Genomic DNA, 17497 nt, shown 5'->3' with positions numbered 1-17497 from the left:
TACGCTCTCCCTGAATCTCTGTACAACCTCTGGTTCTTTTAGTTTATCCAGGTCCCATCTCCTTAAATTCCCACCTTTTTGCAGTTTCTTCAGTTTTAATCTACAGGTCATAACCAATAGATTGTGGTCAGAGTCCACATCTGCCCCTGGAAATGTCTTACAATTTAAAACCTGGTTCCTAAATCTCTGTCTTACCATTATATAATCTATCTGATACCTTTTAGTATCTCCAGGGTTCTTCCATGTATACAACCTTCTTTCATGATTCTTAAACCAAGTGTTAGTTATGATTATGTTGTGCTCTGTGCAAAATTCTACCAGGCGGCTTCCTCTTTCATTTCTGTCCCCCAATCCATATTCACCTACTATGTTTCCTTCTCTCCCTTTTCCTACACTCGAATTCCAGTCACCCATGACTATTAAATTTTCGTCTCCCTTCACAATCTGAATAATTTCTTTTATTTCATCATACATTTCTTCAATTTCTTCGTCATCTGTAGAGCTAGTTGGCATATAAACTTGTACTACTGTAGTAGGTGTGGGCTTCGTGTCTATCTTGGCCACAATAATGCGTTCACTATGCTGTTTGTAGTAGCTTACCCGCATTCCTATTTTCCTATTCATTATTAAACCTACTCCTGCATTACCCCTATTTGATTTTGTGTTTATAACCCTGTAGTCACCTGACCAGAAGTCTTGTTCCTCCTGCCACCGAACTTCACTAATTCCCACTATATCTAACTTCAACCTATCCATTTCCCTTTTTAAATTTTCTAACCTACCTGCCCGATTAAGGGATCTGACATTCCACGCTCCGATCCGTAGAACGCCAGTTTTCTTTCTCCTGATAACGACATCCTCCTGAGTAGTCCCCGCCCGGAGATCCGAATGGGGGACTATTTTACCTCCGGAATATTTTACCCAAGAGGACGCCATCATCATGTAATCATACAGTAAAGCTGCATGCCCTCGGGAAAAATTACGGCTGTAGTTTCCCCTTGCTTTCAGCCGTTCGCAGTACCAGCACAGCAAGGCCGTTTTGGTTATCGTTACAAGGCCAGATCAGTCAATCATCCAGACTGTTGCCCTTGCAACTACTGAAAAGGCTGCTGCCCCTCTTCAGGAACCACACGTTTGTCTGGCCTCTCAACAGATACCCCTCCGTTGTGGTTGCACCTACGGTACGGCTATCTGTATTAATGAGGCACGCAAGCCTCCCCACCAACGGCAAGGTCCATGGTTCATGGGGGGGGAAGATGTTGTTATCTATACCGAAACCTGGGTTAACGGTTAACACTAGGTGCTTTTTTCGCAATCGTGGCGTGTTTTTAGTTTTTTAATATAATTCAAGTATACTCTGCTTGAATATAATGTACAACCAAGGAGTAGAACGAAGTGTGTACATTAAAAAGGTTCCTACACATACTTACTATAGATGTATTAGGATGAATACAGACCAAAATATAACTCATTTGAATAATATGCTGAGGAGTGTGGGTTGGAACAGTATTCTAAGGACTCATCATAGTTATGGCAAATTCTCAAGTGAAATATACTACATTCTCAACCAAGCCTGCCCATTAATAAAAAATAGAATTCAGTCACATGCTGTAACCTGAAATTGGATATCAAGTTCAGTCATTGGGGCAAGAGAAAAACGAAGATGGTACGGTATGCGATGTTAAATGACTTGAACAATATAAAATTAAAAGAGGAGTTCAAAAAGTATCAGTAATACTATGTAGACCTCCTAATTTCGGAGAAACAGAAACATTTTGAAAGTGCCATTCAAAACTCAAATAATATCTCCAAAATATCATGGTCACTAGTAAATAGAGAAATAGGTAAATCTGGGAAACATACAACCGAAAATCACTTGCTGATAAATGGCACAACAGAAACTGGTCAGAATAAGATAGCAGATCTATTTAACAATTACATTGGTCCTGTTGGCTCCAGCATAAACAATCAGCTTAAAAATCATAAATACAAATTCAGAGGAACACCAACTTCAGGAAGCATATTTTTGATGCCAACAAGTAAAGAAGAAATAATTTAAATAGTGAGTAGCTTAAAGAATTCCCATGCAGCAGGATATGATGGCCTTAGTCTGGACACTCTTAAGAATTGTATACATAAAATTGCATCACCTTTATCAACAGTTATCAACTTTCGTAAGTAAGATGGTCTATTCCAGATGAGTTGAAAATTGTTCGAGTTGCGCCTATTTTTTAAAAAAGGAAACAGAAATATAGTAGAAAACTTTCGACCCATTTCTGTTCTTCCAATAACATCCAAAATCTTTGAGAAAATAATGTACATAAGAATCTGGAACTTCCTGGTATGCAAAAAAGTGATTTCTAAGGGGTAGTTGGGTTTGTCAAGGGGTCATCCACAATTACAACAGCATACAACTTAATCAAAGTTGTCACTTAAGCAATAGATAATAACGAACATGTATCTGCCATCTTTCTAGACTTACAAAAAGTATTTGACTGTGTTGATATGTCCATATTGTTGGACAAACTGTGGAACTATGGCATTCAAGGCACAGCCCATAATCTGATGAGGTCCTACTTGACAAATAGGAAGCAGTTTGTGTCTATTAGCACTACAGAGGGCGCATTCAAATCAAACACCATTGACATAAATTTTGGTATTCCACAGGGGTCAATATTAGGACCACTTCTCTTTATTATTTATGTTAATGATATTCAGTCCATAACAAACCATGCAACAGCTATCTTATATGCAGATGATATGCCACAATCCAAGCTATTCGCAGATCGAAGTGAAATCTAATACTTCAGCAGGATTAATTCTGCAGTATTTTAATGAAAACAAACTAAAATTAAACACAAATAAATCAGTCTTAAATTTGATCTTGGGAGGCAAAAAACTGATGAAAACCAAATTTTAATGGGTGACGAATACATTAAAAAACAATACTCGACCAAATTTCTTGGTCTGACACTTGATGCAGAGTTAAACTGGTGTGATCATGTAAATGATATTTGCAAAACCTACGTTCTACCACATATGTCCTATGAAAACTGATACCTTTTTGTAACATCACCACTCTGAGGCAAATATATTTTGGACTATTTGAATCCCATCTAAGCTATCGGATAGAGGTATGGGAATGCAGCAGTATAAGTAATATGTAAAGTGTACTTATCTTACAAATAAGGCACTTAGAATTATAGGAAAGAAATGTGCCAAGGATTCTTGCAGTAATTTGTCTAAACAATTTAAAATACTAACTGTTTATAACCTGTATGTACTGAAGGTAATCATTATGGCAGTAAACAGTAACAAAACAATAATAAAGAAATACATGATCACAACACTAGAGGTAGAGAGAGACACCATATCATCTCTCATAGAACAACATTTTATGAGAAAATCTCTCGCTATGCAGGCATAAAACTACTGAATTGCTTCCATCCTAATATCTCCAAATTGCCCATTACAAAACTAAAAAAGAAATTAGAATTATGGGCTCCTAAGCAATCCTGTATATTCAAAAGGTGAGTTTCTAGAGTTAGTACACTCGTATGACGGAAGATGATATATCTAAAAATATATGTAATCTCTGATCTTAGACTGTGTCACGAACTGTAAATATCTGAATCTCAGATATGAATACTTTGTCATAAACTGTACTTAATCTAAGTATATAATAACAAATTGTTTTTGTGTATAGTCCATGTATGTAACATTGTTATCTCAACTAAATTTAGAAAAAGTTGTGTAGATAAAAGTGCCAGGCAATAATATGTAACTCTAGTAAGTAAGGCTCTGACTTACCCACAAAACTGGAACAAGAAAAAACTTTTTTTTGTAAACAGTTGTTGGTTAAAAATAAATAAATAAACAATATAAATAGACCTTGTGCCCTCAGATTTTTATGTTTTCCGCTCTCTATCAAACAGTGTTCAAGGAACTGCCAGACCCATCCATGAAGCATAAATAAAAAATTTTGTTATGTAGTAGTCGTATTTTGCACAGCAAGATACAGATTAATACTCCATATTTTCCTGCATACGAAGTTCACTGCTATGACACTCGGAGTGCTGCTGTTGGTTTCTGTTTCTGGGGAGTGTCTCGCGCCAATAAAAAGCCTCGCTGCCTTGACGTTTCTGAGTAGAAACTGCCGTCATGTGACTGTCTGTTATACACGTTTGGCTGCAACGATAGATGAACAGCTAATGCACAACTCTTGAGTTTGAGTGGAAGATGAATGTATAATCGCAGCTAAGAAATTCTATGAAGTCTTCCCCATTTTGATCTCTCTGTTATCCATAAACATATTAGCGTGTACATTGAACAGGCAGACTACTATTAGAGGGAAAACTATGGTGCTAACCACATTTCATTTGTGCTTAAGAACTTTCGCCTATTGTTGTTAACATTTGTGTGACCCCATTGTAAAAGTATAATCAAGATTAAGTTGTAGCCAACATTTGTTGTAACATATGTGGTCAAGTTAATTATCTTTGTGCATTAAATATTGAAAAATGTATTACGGTGTTGAAGCATTTCTCACAAAATTAATACATCAACACCATACTATACACTACTGGCACATTGGGGATTACTTTAAATACACTTATACAGACTTTTATACGAGGGCGGTTCAGAAAGTAACCTCCGATTGGTCACAGTGCGGGTTGTGGGGGGAGTAGCGACGCCATCTGTGTGTTCATGCACTCAACAGGTCAGTCGGCATCAAGCCGTGGTCGAGTGAACGTCGTACCTGCGCTAGTTTAGTTTTTGTGGCAGTTTGAAATGTGTGCTGCAATAGAAAACCCCGCCAAATGTGAAGTGCGTGCTGTCATAAGGTTTTTTACAGCCAAAAGATATTCTGCAGCAGCTATTCATCGTGAGCTTTGTGCCGTGTACGGACCAAGAGTTATTAGTGAAGGAGTTGTCCGTGAATGGGTACGTTTATTTAAAAGTGGACGAGAAAACGTTCATGATGAAGAGAGGAGTGGTAGACCATCATTGGTGACTGACGAACTCGTTCAGACAGTTGATGCAAAAGTTCGTGAAAATCGACGTTTCTCAATGTCGGAGTTGTCTACTGGTTTTCCACAGATTTCTAAGACTCTCTTGTACGAGGTAGTGACAGCAAGATTGGGTTACCGTAAGTTCTGTGCACGATGGGTGCCCAAAATTCTTACCGACCACCACAAAACTCAAAGAATGGCCTCTGCATTAGACTTTCTGTGACGTTATGAGGACGAAGGAGAACCATTGTTAAACAGAATCGTGACCGGTGACGAAACCTGGATTAAGTACGTGAACCCTGAGACAAAAGAACAATCAAAGATGTGGGCACAGTCAAATTCGCCTACCAAACCAAGAAAAGCCTCGCAAGATTTTTCTGCCAGAAAACGGTGTTTTGGGATGCCAAAGGGGTGTTGTTGGTTGAATTCATGGAATGTGGTACGACCATTAATCAAGACGTGTACTGTGAAACAATAAAAAAGTTACGACGGGCTATACAGAACAAACGCCGTGGTATGCTGACTTCCGGTATCGTTTTTTTGCACGATAACGCCCGTCCTAGCTCTGCTCGCAGAACAACGGCCCTTCTTGAGTCCTTCAGGTGGGACGTTATCAACCATTCACCTTACAGCCCAGACCTGGCGCCAAGTGATTATCACCTCTTCATGCATTTGAAGAAATGGCTCGGGTCACAGCGGTTTGATGACGACGAAGAGCTCAAAGATGCGGTCACAGGCTGGCTCCAGGCACAAGCGGGTGATTTTTATGCAGAAGGAATTTCAAAGCTTGTGAAGAGATACGATAAGTGCCTCAATCGCTATGGAGACTATGTAGAACAATAGTGCAAAGATGTAGTTGTAAGATGTATATATTAAAATATTTTTATTTAACTTGGTGTATTTTTTTTTAAATCAACCAGAGGTTACTTTCTGAACGGCCCTCGTATAATCTAATAAGGATCCCGGAAAGACAAGCAGTATTCAAAAATCGGTTGAACAAGTGTTTTGTAAGCCTTTCCTTTCGTGGATAAATTCTTCCAATTTTAGATAAATGTCTTGTGGCTCCCAGCCTGACGAAAACTTTTCTATTTGACTTAGGGGATTGCGTCACAGTCACTGTTTCCTTATTGCAGTAGTTCCTCACTGGAGTAGTTCCTGCGTTTATTACGTGCCAATTTCGCTGCTTCCTTATTGGAACAATTCCTCGCTAGAGTAGTTCCTGCATGGACTCAGGTCCAGCCCTTTGAACCACTGAAATATATGAGGTGGTGACCACGAATCGAACCCAGGACCTACGCGTCTGTAGCCCGTAACGTTAGCCAGTTGACCGTGCAGCCGGTCAGTTTGTACATTGACTGTCATTGTAGAAACTTGCTTCTGTTACAACTACACTGCCTGCCAGAAGACACGTTCGGATGTCATTGTAACTTCGTACACATCATTGGCGGGAAGCCCGCCCGGCTAGCCGCGCGGTCTAACGCGCTGCTTCTCGTGCAGGAACCATCTGACTCAGCATACTTATTAACTCTACGCTAAGTTTGTGATGGACAATGTAAATAACATTAGCTTCATTGTTATTTAAAATATGGATATCTTGTGAAAAACAATTAAGATTACCTATTATGCCTACTGTGTTTCCCACATTAAATATGGTACCATATCGCTTTTAGATAACAAAAAAATAGGCATTACTGTCATAAAAGATGTAAACATAGAAATTTCTGTACACCTCTGTCTGAGGTTAGATATTCTACCTTTGTGGAGACTCCCATTTCTTAAAATTAATGCAATGAGCAAGGAATAGCAGACTACTTAAACAGTCACCATCATCACCATGACTACATTGTTGTTGTTGTCATTGTGATGTTCAGTCTGTTAATCTCCGAATAACTATTGCAACCTACATCATTTTGAACATGGTTACTGTATTAATCTCTTTAACATCATAAACCAGCCCTGGATATACAATATTTCCGAACAGTGCAAAAACTTGATAGTGGTGCCCCCTCCCCTCCACCACCCTCCCTGTCTTCCTCGGGCGATTGAGATAGGACGTCCGAAACTAAAAAAAAAAGATTTTTAAAAAATATGTCGATTATGTAGCTCACATTTTTCTAAAGTGTTTGATACACAAATCAAATATGTTCCAGGAAATGTAAGACATGTTATTTGGTTGTAAGAGTGTCAAAGTGCAGAGCCATGCCTCTTCACTCAGCATTCTTCGGTCGCATGTCACTATATTCCACTCTGTGTATATTTTGTAATAGAAGCCATCAAACCTGTATTCAGGACAGTGGAAATTAATATGTCCTGTGGTATCTCTCCTGTTTCCAGAAAAGCATTTTATTAATAATGGGTAAGATTATTTGACACCATGAAAATAAGAACTCTTCAGAAAATTTGCACTCTTTTATTTCCTGTCAACTAATAACTTTCTGTTTTGTATGACATAAAATTAAATATAGGAAACCTAAAACGAGTAATGATAAAAGACAAGCAAGACAGAATGCATTTCTTCAGTCCTTAGGTTCCAGCATTTTTTTCTCTCTAGTCTTGCTACAGCTTTACACAGCGTACTTTTCGCTGTACAAAAGAATCTATTATCTCATCAAGGCTCGTTAGATGTTTTGCTTCATGAAAAATCAAAATGTCGTTGTCTACTACTGGAAAAGCAGTTAATAAGAATGGTAACAAAGACTGGTGCTGTTTCTTGATTTGATTATGTCTATTTTGTCACTGTCTGCTAGATAAAACGAAATAGGCCTTTCTAATATTGCAGCAATTGTAGCACATGCCAACTAAACGAGACTCATTTGGCACAAATGGCCATTTTTATATACCTCATTTACATAAATAATATGGCAAAACATAATTCACAAAGTTCCAATATCGAATGCTTATTAGGCCTACTAGAACTAAAAAAATTTTATTTTACGAAATAGTTTCACATTTCATTCATATGCTCCAGTTTCTCAAGCATGATATCGAAAAGTAGTAGCAGCACGAAATTTTTATATAAATTTCGAATCGTCAAATTTATATAATTTGTGTGATGTTCCCGTTTCCTCTCGTACCTCATTCTAACAAACAATCTTGGTATCACTAATTCTGTAACTATTTCTGCCATTGTCAAACTTTTTCTCCGGTTAACTTCACTAACCATGCCAGAATCACCGATGCAGTTACCCCACCTTTATTCTCCGGTTAGGCGTTATTGTGTGTTCGTACAACGCGTTTTCCACGCTATTCCGAGAATAGATTTAAGCATCTGCTAATCGGGGACTGTACAACTGGCCCTACGTAGTGCCTTGGATACACCGAGAGGATACTATGTAATCTTTCTTACCTGTTACTCTTGTTAGTCGTTTATTTCCACTGTGGTAGTGTGAATCTATGGGTTTCGCTAACAATTAGAACAACACTTATTATTCGCACACCCAGTCGACCACATAAGCAAACAGCGATTGGCATTCAACCGCTCAGGTCGTATAGCCCCGGCCCCTTTTGTCTGTGGGAAAGTTTTTTTTTTATTTTTAGATACGACAGGGATTCCCCTGGCAGAGACGTCACGTACAGTATGCACATATTCAAAAATCAACATATGATTCATTCAGAAATCAACTTAGAATGTGTTAAAAAATGTTCAAAACCAACAGTAGGCGTGTCAGAATCATATGAACAATCGATAGACTAACGGAATTTGTGAAACACTGTTTTTTTCTCCGAGAATATGAATTTGACACTCCGTGAAATTGCCGCTCGGGGCAGATACTCCAGTTTGATCCCCACCCCCCTCTAGATCCAGGTCTGGCATAAACTATACGAAAAGTAAGGAAATTCCAGTAGCAAATGTAAAACAAGTAACAAAAAGATAACAAAAGTAGGAAGTGAAATGATTATAAGCAAGCGTCGCAGGGACTAGCAAGTATAGCACACATGTTAGCAGCTACTTTCAGAATGATAGAACACACTCATCCAAGTGTTCTCTGAAGCCGGATGGGCCCAGCCATGTGATGTCAATTTAATTTCTGATTCGAAATGTCAACACAGCCAGACGTTCTATGAATGTGAAACATTCCCTCTGTTTCTGTGTTATAACTTGCGATAGGTTGGTGATCTGTTATTGTCGCTCTTTCTGAACAATCAAACAGACACGCGTACAATGGAACAATGTTGCTTGTACTGAAAAATCAAACACGTCAGCACAGCAGAGCCTTGTGATCACTCACTGGTGCCTTACATGTTCGTCGACCTCATACCATAACGCCAACACCATTAAGGCTCGTACGGGTGCGGACAGCAGTTTTTGTATCTGTGCAGGTCTGTGGCAGTGTCTGTATTTGCACTGATAGAACAAATCGTTATGGTTCAGACTTTATTGCAGTACTTGTGCCTGGCGACTGCCACCATTACCCTTGTTGAAATAACGACGAAAGTAGGTAAAATATATCCTCAGGTGTTTGTCAGATTTATCTGCATCATTTTACAATGTACGAACATTAAATCACTGTAAAGATAGGTTGAAATGTTCATACAATGAGGTGCTAGGATAGAAGTTCGTCGTTTGAAGAACTTGATTTTTTCTTTTGTTCTCTGTAGCACAGTCCGTGTTTTTTTTCGTTTTTCGAAGCTGAATCGTCTGGTACACTCATAATTAAATTAAAACAGTAAAAAGTTATCTTTAACAGCAGTAGTGCAGGAAGAGACTGCGTGGTACGATTTCGGAACGATTATGTAGATCTTCCTTTCGCAATGGGTTGAATTTTATCGTGTTTGTATATCCCTACAATGATAAGATGGCGTAAAAGTTGACTTTGTATTGTGCGCCACGCAAAAATCATTGAAAGCTTAGGTTTTTCAGGAGCATATGGCAAAAACATATAAAAAGATCTAGGAATAAAGGAGTCGTGAAAGCTAGAGTGTAAAGCTTTTATAGCATCCGATGCACCAAACCAATTTTCCCTTTATAGCTGCTTAGAACAGAACTAAGGAGACACACAATAACAAAAGAAAGTGCGCATGTAGCGAAGGGCATGATGGCTTTAACCTCAAATGAAGAACCATCGAAATCAACATCCTTCAGATTGGAGAAAATTACTACAATTAGTAAGTACCGATGAAAACAAATATTTATGCGTATATACAGTGATTGTACATTCTGGGTATTCACAAATTTTTAGATCCATATAAATTTGAGAGTGTGAAATTAATAGCATCTACCGTATAACAGCTAAGCTTATCAGCAAATTTAGACAACTTCAGCCACTGCCAGTAGTAATAAGAAAAGTAATAATAACAGTTATATGCATAACTTGTCAAAAAAAGAACTATTTTATGGATCTTTATTGCTTTGTACATAATGAAGTACAGATTAGGGCCGAACGAAATAATGTTTAAGCCTTTGCTACTCACCGTTTCGCATTTTTGTGTAAGGGGAGTTTTCGTGCCTTTTTATTTTTTCGAACAACTGTACAAGATCCTTAACAAATGTATTAGTCCGCAAATTAAGTTCCAGGACATTCTTAGGTTGCACCTACACAACAACTTTAGCTTATTGTACATTTATTCGTTGAATGTTCGTTTATATAGCATGGTCACTTGACCAGAATACAGTTGAGGCGCTGAAAATCATAAGGAAAAAAGGCACACTGCAGTCGATCCCATATTTAAATGAATATCAGACAAACCAGTGAGAGAGCTTTTCGTGAATGTTTATATCTGCAGTGTGGGCTTACAGCACAGATACACCTGACTCACCGCAAGATCAACAGATTTCAGAAGCATGAATAAATGCTACAACCTCAGAGCCGACGATGAAGTGCTGATTTTAACCTACAAGAACAGTACGGATACAACGACGCCACTGTGCTTGGAGACGAGTGCTGCAGGGCGTCTTTTGCTATTATAAGATGCATGTAAATGAGCAGTACCGTCTCGAAACGAATGTGGCGAATACTTTACACTCCATCCTTAGTTACTAGAATTACCAGACAAGTTTTACGACTATACAACATGAAGGAAAAAACGCCATGCCACAAAAGTTATAAACGCTTTAACTTTGTGACGTCACTTTCCTCCTCTCATCCTTACAAACTAACAGGCCATAATTTATGTTTTTCATATTTATACGCGTGTATTACGAAAACATGTAGTTCCAGTGATACACTGCACTAATGATCTCTCCAAAACACGTTGCTCAGAATGTGGTTTATTTTGCTACAGTGACAGGGTGTGCGATGCGACTTCAGTTTGTTACGTTTTTCCCAATGAGATTATGAGGACATAATGGTTAATTTACATGGTGAAAAGTACATGTTTCTATTATGGATAACATTTATATGTAAAGAAGCATGTATTATCTAATTAATGATTTACGGTTTCAGAGCAGCTTACGTTATCCGAAATATGGTGAAAATTGATGCAGTTCTGGTTGGATATTCAGATAATCAGGTTCTAGTACACTTCAGCGCTCTGTACACACGCAGTAGATCTGAGAAAGCAAGTAACAATATTCCTGATGGGAGTATTATTTCAGATTGAGTGTCGCATTTAATAAAGCAAACCACAGTTACAGTGTCATTTAGTGCAATTGCACAGCTTCAAAATTCGGTTTGGAAAAAATTAAAAATTTCGTACAACAGATATCTGAGGTGCAAGAGTGAAAATACTAGGTTTTAAATTAGTATTTAGAGCATCGTACATAACATTTAAGATATGGCACAAAAACTTTGAAATTGTACTTTTCAGAATGTGGTATAGACCTAATTATTAGAAAGATATAATCGACATGTCAAATATCAAAGTGTCACTTCTGGTTTTGTCTGAACCAGAAATGCATTTTTTTAATTGACCCTAATCACACTCCTACTAGTAGGGTCTACTCGAAATCTGTTTAACGTAGTGCAGGCATGCGTCCAATAACCTTCATTCAGTATTCGTGTCACAGACACACACAAAGTTTTCTGTAAGATAATCTGAACACCCAAAGCACTGAAAAGTGAAAATACATATTCATACGTGCGCCATATTTGCAAATCACAGGAATAACAGAATCACCAACCTTCTGCCACAAATGCAACGCCAGTTAGCAGTAATAATGATTTGTAGACAGCTGATGTCCACCTACCACAACCGAAAACGATCCACTACAGTAAATTTAAGCAAATGATACGCCATCCTTGTCAGTCGAGCAAATTATTTTTTCCAGATTTCCTGTCTTGTAAAGAACATGGCGAGTACTATACACTCTGTCCTCAGTTACCGCAATAACCAGACAAGTTTTACGAATAACGAGATGACGGGAGAAACGATCTGTTACACACTCCAGATAATTCGTGATGACTTGAAATGCAACTTTTAAAACTTTGTTTCGCTATATGTATTTCAAATTGTGCTGACGTACGTCAATTAACCATCAGTGAATGTCATTTAGCACACGAGGAAAGACAAGCATAAAGTGTAGCATAAGGAACTCTGAAAACCGAAAGGACTTAAAAGTGGAAATGCATACTTACACCACATTTGCAAACACTTGTATCATTACCCTACTGGCATAAAACGAGTAAGTAGTAATAACAATTGGTAGATAACTAATGGCAACCTACCACAAAAAAGATCGACTACAGTAGCTATAAGCACGTAAGATACGCCACCCTCTTCACTTGAAGAAATTCGTTTTTGAGATTATAATCTATGCCTAAAATTTCCAATAAAGATTTTACATATTTGAGGTTTCGAATAAACCTGCGATTTCAGTTCATATATTCCGAACTATATATCGATGATGGTATTTTCGTCCTCAGGATGCCAAAAACTCACTCTTTCTTGGACTAAACTTACCAATTTCTCACACTCCATATTTCGTGTGCGTGAACGTCGGTCGATTTCACTTAAGAAAAACAAGCTGAATTGAATTTCGCCGATTGTTGTTCGAAGTCTGTACGTGTAGGAATCAGGATCGGCTATAATGTGAACGCACGCAGTGGCGTACAGATTTGAAAAGATCGGCCGATGTCGGTTGTCGGCGGAATCCACTGATATCGGAGCCACTGTGACACAGCCTAAGGCAATTACGTCACGTCAGTAGCGCATGCACAACTGATGTGCTCGCGACCGTGATTCCAAAGTTCACGAAATCTAGAGGAACAGCGATGTAACATAGGACGGTGGATTTAGTGACGTGTATTTGATATCACTGCATCTTCATTTCATTTAACAGCATACAAAGAAAAATATCCAAAAAATTCGCACCGAGCAAGGTGGCTCCAATGGTTAGTGCACTTGACTCACATTCGGGATGACGACGGTTGAAACTCGCGTGCGGCCATCCTGATTTAGATTTTCCGTGTTTTCCCTAAATTGCTTCAGGAAAATGCTGGAATGTTTCCTTTGAAAGGGCATGGCCGATTTCCTTCCCCCATCCTTCGCTAATCCTATGAGACCGATGGCCTCGCTGTTTGGTCCCCTCCCCCAAATTAGCCTATAAAAAATACTGCACAGTGTACAAGGGATAAACAGTTATTTTTGCCAGAAAAGATAGTGGACGCTTTAAGTTCCAGACATTCCAAATCAGTGTGTCAATTACAAGGAGGTGCGGTTTTTCTTTTTCTCATCTTTTTATTTTCTTTCTTTTTTTTATCCAAAGAAGTGACAATTTTATACATTATTAGTTTTATTTCAGGTGTTGATGACCACGAGTTTATTACTCCAACACAGACGGTTCTGTGCCGAGAGGACATGTACGTATGGAGAAGATCACAAACATGTCATGTAAGTTATGGTGACAGTAGGCTACCTGTTTCCTTTGCAACATCTATGGATCACAGAAACTAGTGTGTTGAAAGACAAGCGTTTACATTGGTATGAGCAGGCATTCTGTTGAGAACAACTGTTGTGAGTACTATATATCAGACTTGGGAACATACTGTACAAGATCCTGCTTCTGACGGTTGAAAAAAAGTTCTTTAAATAGTTAGTGTTAATAGAAACAACTGGTAGTGTATTATACTTTCCTGGAAATGGAAAAAAGAACACATTGACACCGGTGTGTCAGACCCACCATACTTGCTCCGGACACTGCGAGAGGGCTGTACAAGCAATGATCACACGCACGGCACAGCGGACACACCAGGAACCGCGGTGTTGGCCGTCGAATGGCGCTAGCTGCGCAGCATTTGTGCACCGCCGCCGCCAGTGTCAGCCAGTTTGCCGTGGCATACGGAGCTCCATCGCAGTCTTTAACACTGGTAGCATGCCGCGACAGCGTGGACGTGAACCGTATGTGCAGTTGACGGACTTTGAGCGAGGGCGTATAGTGGGCATGCGGGAGGCCGGGTGGACGTACCGCCGAATTGCTCAACACGTGGGGTGTGAGGTCTCCACAGTACATCGATGTTGTCGCCAGTGGTCGGCGGAAGGTGCACGTGCCCGTCGACCTGGGACCGGACCACAGCGACGCACGGATGCACGCCAAGACCGTAGGATCTTACACAGTGCCGTGGGGGACCGCACCGCCACTTCCCAGCAAATTAGGGACACTGTTGCTCCTGGGGTATCGGCGAGGACCATTCGCAACCGTCTCCATGAAGCTGGGCTACGGTCCCGCACACCGTTAGGCCGTCTTCCGCTCACTCCCCAACACCGTGCAGCCCGCCTCCAGTGGTGTCGCGACAGGCGTGAATGAAGGGACAAATGGAGACGTTTTGTCTTCAGCGATGAGAGTCGCTTCTGCCTTGGTGCCAATGATGGTCGTATGCATGTTTGGCTCCGTGCAGGTGAGCGGCACAATCAGGACTGCATACGACCGAGGCACACAGGGCCAACACCCGGCATCATGGTGTGGGGAGCGATCTCCTACACTGGCCGTACACCACTGGTGATCGTCGAGGGGACACTGAATAGTGCACGGTACATCCAAACCGTCATCAAACCCATCGTTCTACCATTCCTAGACCGGCAAGGGAACTTGCTGTTCCAACAGGACAATGCACGTCCGCATGTATCCCGTGCCACCAAACGTGCTCTAGAAGGTGTAAGTCAACTACCCTGGCCAGCAAGATCTCCGGATCTGTCCCCCATTGAGCATGTTTGGGACTGGATGAAGCGTCGTCTCACACGGTCTGCACGTCCAGCACGAATGCTGGTCCAACTGAGGCGCCAGGTGGAAATGGCATGGCAAGCCGTTCCACAGGACTACATCCAGCATCTCTACGATCGTCTCCATGGGAGAATAGCAGCCTGCATTGCTGCGAAAGGTGGATATACACTGTACTAGTGCCGACATTGTGCATGCTCTGTTGCCTGTGGCTATGTGCCTGTGGTTCTGTCAGTGTGATCATGTGATGTATCTGACCCCAGGAATGTGTCAATAAAGTTTCCCCTTCCTGGGACAATGCATTCATGGTGTTCTTATTTCAATTTCCAGGAGTGTATGTGGATATTTAAATAGCAGTATTCATTTAATCTCAGTACTGTTTGGGGGCACTTCATTATTGATGTCTCACATTGGCTTGTCCCTACCACAACATTCCCCACAAGAATAGAGAGAATATAGTGCCACTGTAATCGATAATTTATTTTTAATTATTGAAGTAGATGTGAGCCTATAATGAAATGTTTATGTGCTTATGGTGATCAAATGATATATAGGCTACCTATCAACCATATTTTGCTAAGAGTATAGTCTCACAAAATTATAAGTGCTGTCTGAGTTAAACTATTCAGAGATAATTTAGGGGAGACCAGGGTAAACTGTAAACACTTTCTACTGATACAAGTTATACTTTACCCTACACAGCCCTCAATAGCAGTTATTATCAAATGTGAAAACTGATCTTATTTCTACATTTTTCTTTTATTAAAAAGTAGGTTTTAGAATACTGGTACATGTTTTAATTTAGTCAATCCTTTAATTGGTTGTTTACATTATCACTCACTGAGAGATGTAATTATACACCAAAATTACTGGTACTGTATAGTTGTAGAAATGAAATATGTATTACTAAACATTAGAGGCCTAGAGTTGTTTAAATTGCTTTTTTTTCTCTCCTTAATTTAGATACAGGTATACAATTACCTGTGTTCAATTTTTGATGGGTGAGAAGTCTAAGAAAAATGAAGAATACAGTTACAGTATATTATTAATTATGTTTACAAAGTCACATCTGTTTGAGGAAATACATAGCCATCATAAAACCTTTAATATCTTAATCAAATGTGAAAATTCTAATTGTATAAAAATCAAACAATGGGAACTTCAGGTTGGAATATCAAAAATATCAGGAAAAGGATAAATTGCTACTCACCATAAAAATGACACCTTGAGTTGCAGACAGGCACAATGAAATATTTATAATTTAGCATTTGGCCAAAGCCTTCTTCAGGAAAGATAGCAAACACACATTCAAGCACACTTCATGAACACATGAGCACCATCTCTGGCAGTTCAAACTGGAATGCAACTGTCACTTTGAACAAAAGCAGCAATCTGCAGGGGCCAGGGAAGGGAATGGATAGGAGGGTATGGATTGGAGGAGAGAAGAATGCTGTCTGGCAGAGTGTGCAGTGACTAGGCAGACACATAAAGACTGCCAAGCATGGCATTGGGGACAGTGGAGTAGTGATGTTGGGGGGGGGGGGGGGGGGAGAGGTGGAAAAGATAGAAGCTGGGAGGGGAAGGACAGGCAGGTGCTTGGCAGAGGGCAGCACACAATGAGGCTGAGGGGATGTGAATGAGGGGGGGGGGTGATAGGACAGAGGGGGTGGAAACTTTTGGGTGGAGGGTGTTGAGACAGTAAGTTACTGTAGGTTGATGAGACCATTATAATTTCATGAGTGGAGAATGTGTTGTAAAGGTAACACCTGTCTGCATAATTCAGAAAAGATGGTGGTGGATGGGAGGACCCAGATGGCCCGTATTGTGAAGCAGCCATTGAAATTAAGCATGTTATATTCAGCTGCATGTTGTGCCACAGCATGATCAACTTCACTCTTGACCATAGTGTGGCAGTGGCAGTTCTTCCTGACGGACAGCTGGTTGGTGGTTATACCAATGTAAGAAGCTGTGCAATGATTGCAGCAGAGCTGGTATATGATGTGTCTGCTTTCATCCCAGGCCCGGCCTCTGATGAGATAGATAAGCCTGTGACAGGACTGAAATGTAAGTTCTGTGAGGGTGGATTGGGCAGGTCTTGCACCTGGGTCTTCCACAGGTATATGATCCCTGTGGCAAGGAGTTGGGATTGGGATAGTATACTGATGGAAGGCATGTTGTCTAGGTTGGGTGAATAAGGGATATCCTACCCAAGAACTTTCCCACCCAACATCCATAACATCCTAGTCCTTCCCTATGCCACTTCCAAACACAACCACTTGCCACAGGGATCATATCCCTGTGGAGGACTCAACTGGAAGACCTGCCTGATCCACACACCCAGCACTTACTATTCTAGTCCTGTTACATACTTATTCTACCCTGCCAGAGGCAG

At 40.1% G+C, this 17497-nt stretch overlaps 1 protein-coding gene across 1 annotated transcript in view; it reads left to right on the top strand.

The window, feature by feature from the left end:
- Positions 1 to 10048: 10048 nt before the first annotated feature.
- LOC124798929 (serine/threonine-protein phosphatase 2A activator-like) overlaps positions 10049 to 17497 on the top strand; it is a 136868-nt gene continuing 129419 nt past the window's right edge. The window contains exons 1-2 of the mRNA XM_047262462.1: positions 10049 to 10118; positions 13693 to 13781. Coding sequence (XP_047118418.1) covers positions 10049 to 10118; positions 13693 to 13781 — 159 coding nt within the window. The remainder of the gene's footprint in view (positions 10119 to 13692; positions 13782 to 17497) is intronic.

The sequence above is a fragment of the Schistocerca piceifrons genome, chromosome 5 (assembly GCF_021461385.2).
Source record: "Schistocerca piceifrons isolate TAMUIC-IGC-003096 chromosome 5, iqSchPice1.1, whole genome shotgun sequence".
In the NCBI taxonomy this organism is placed as follows: Eukaryota; Metazoa; Arthropoda; class Insecta; order Orthoptera; family Acrididae; genus Schistocerca; species Schistocerca piceifrons.
This window is presented reverse-complemented; position numbering and strand designations above follow the sequence as displayed.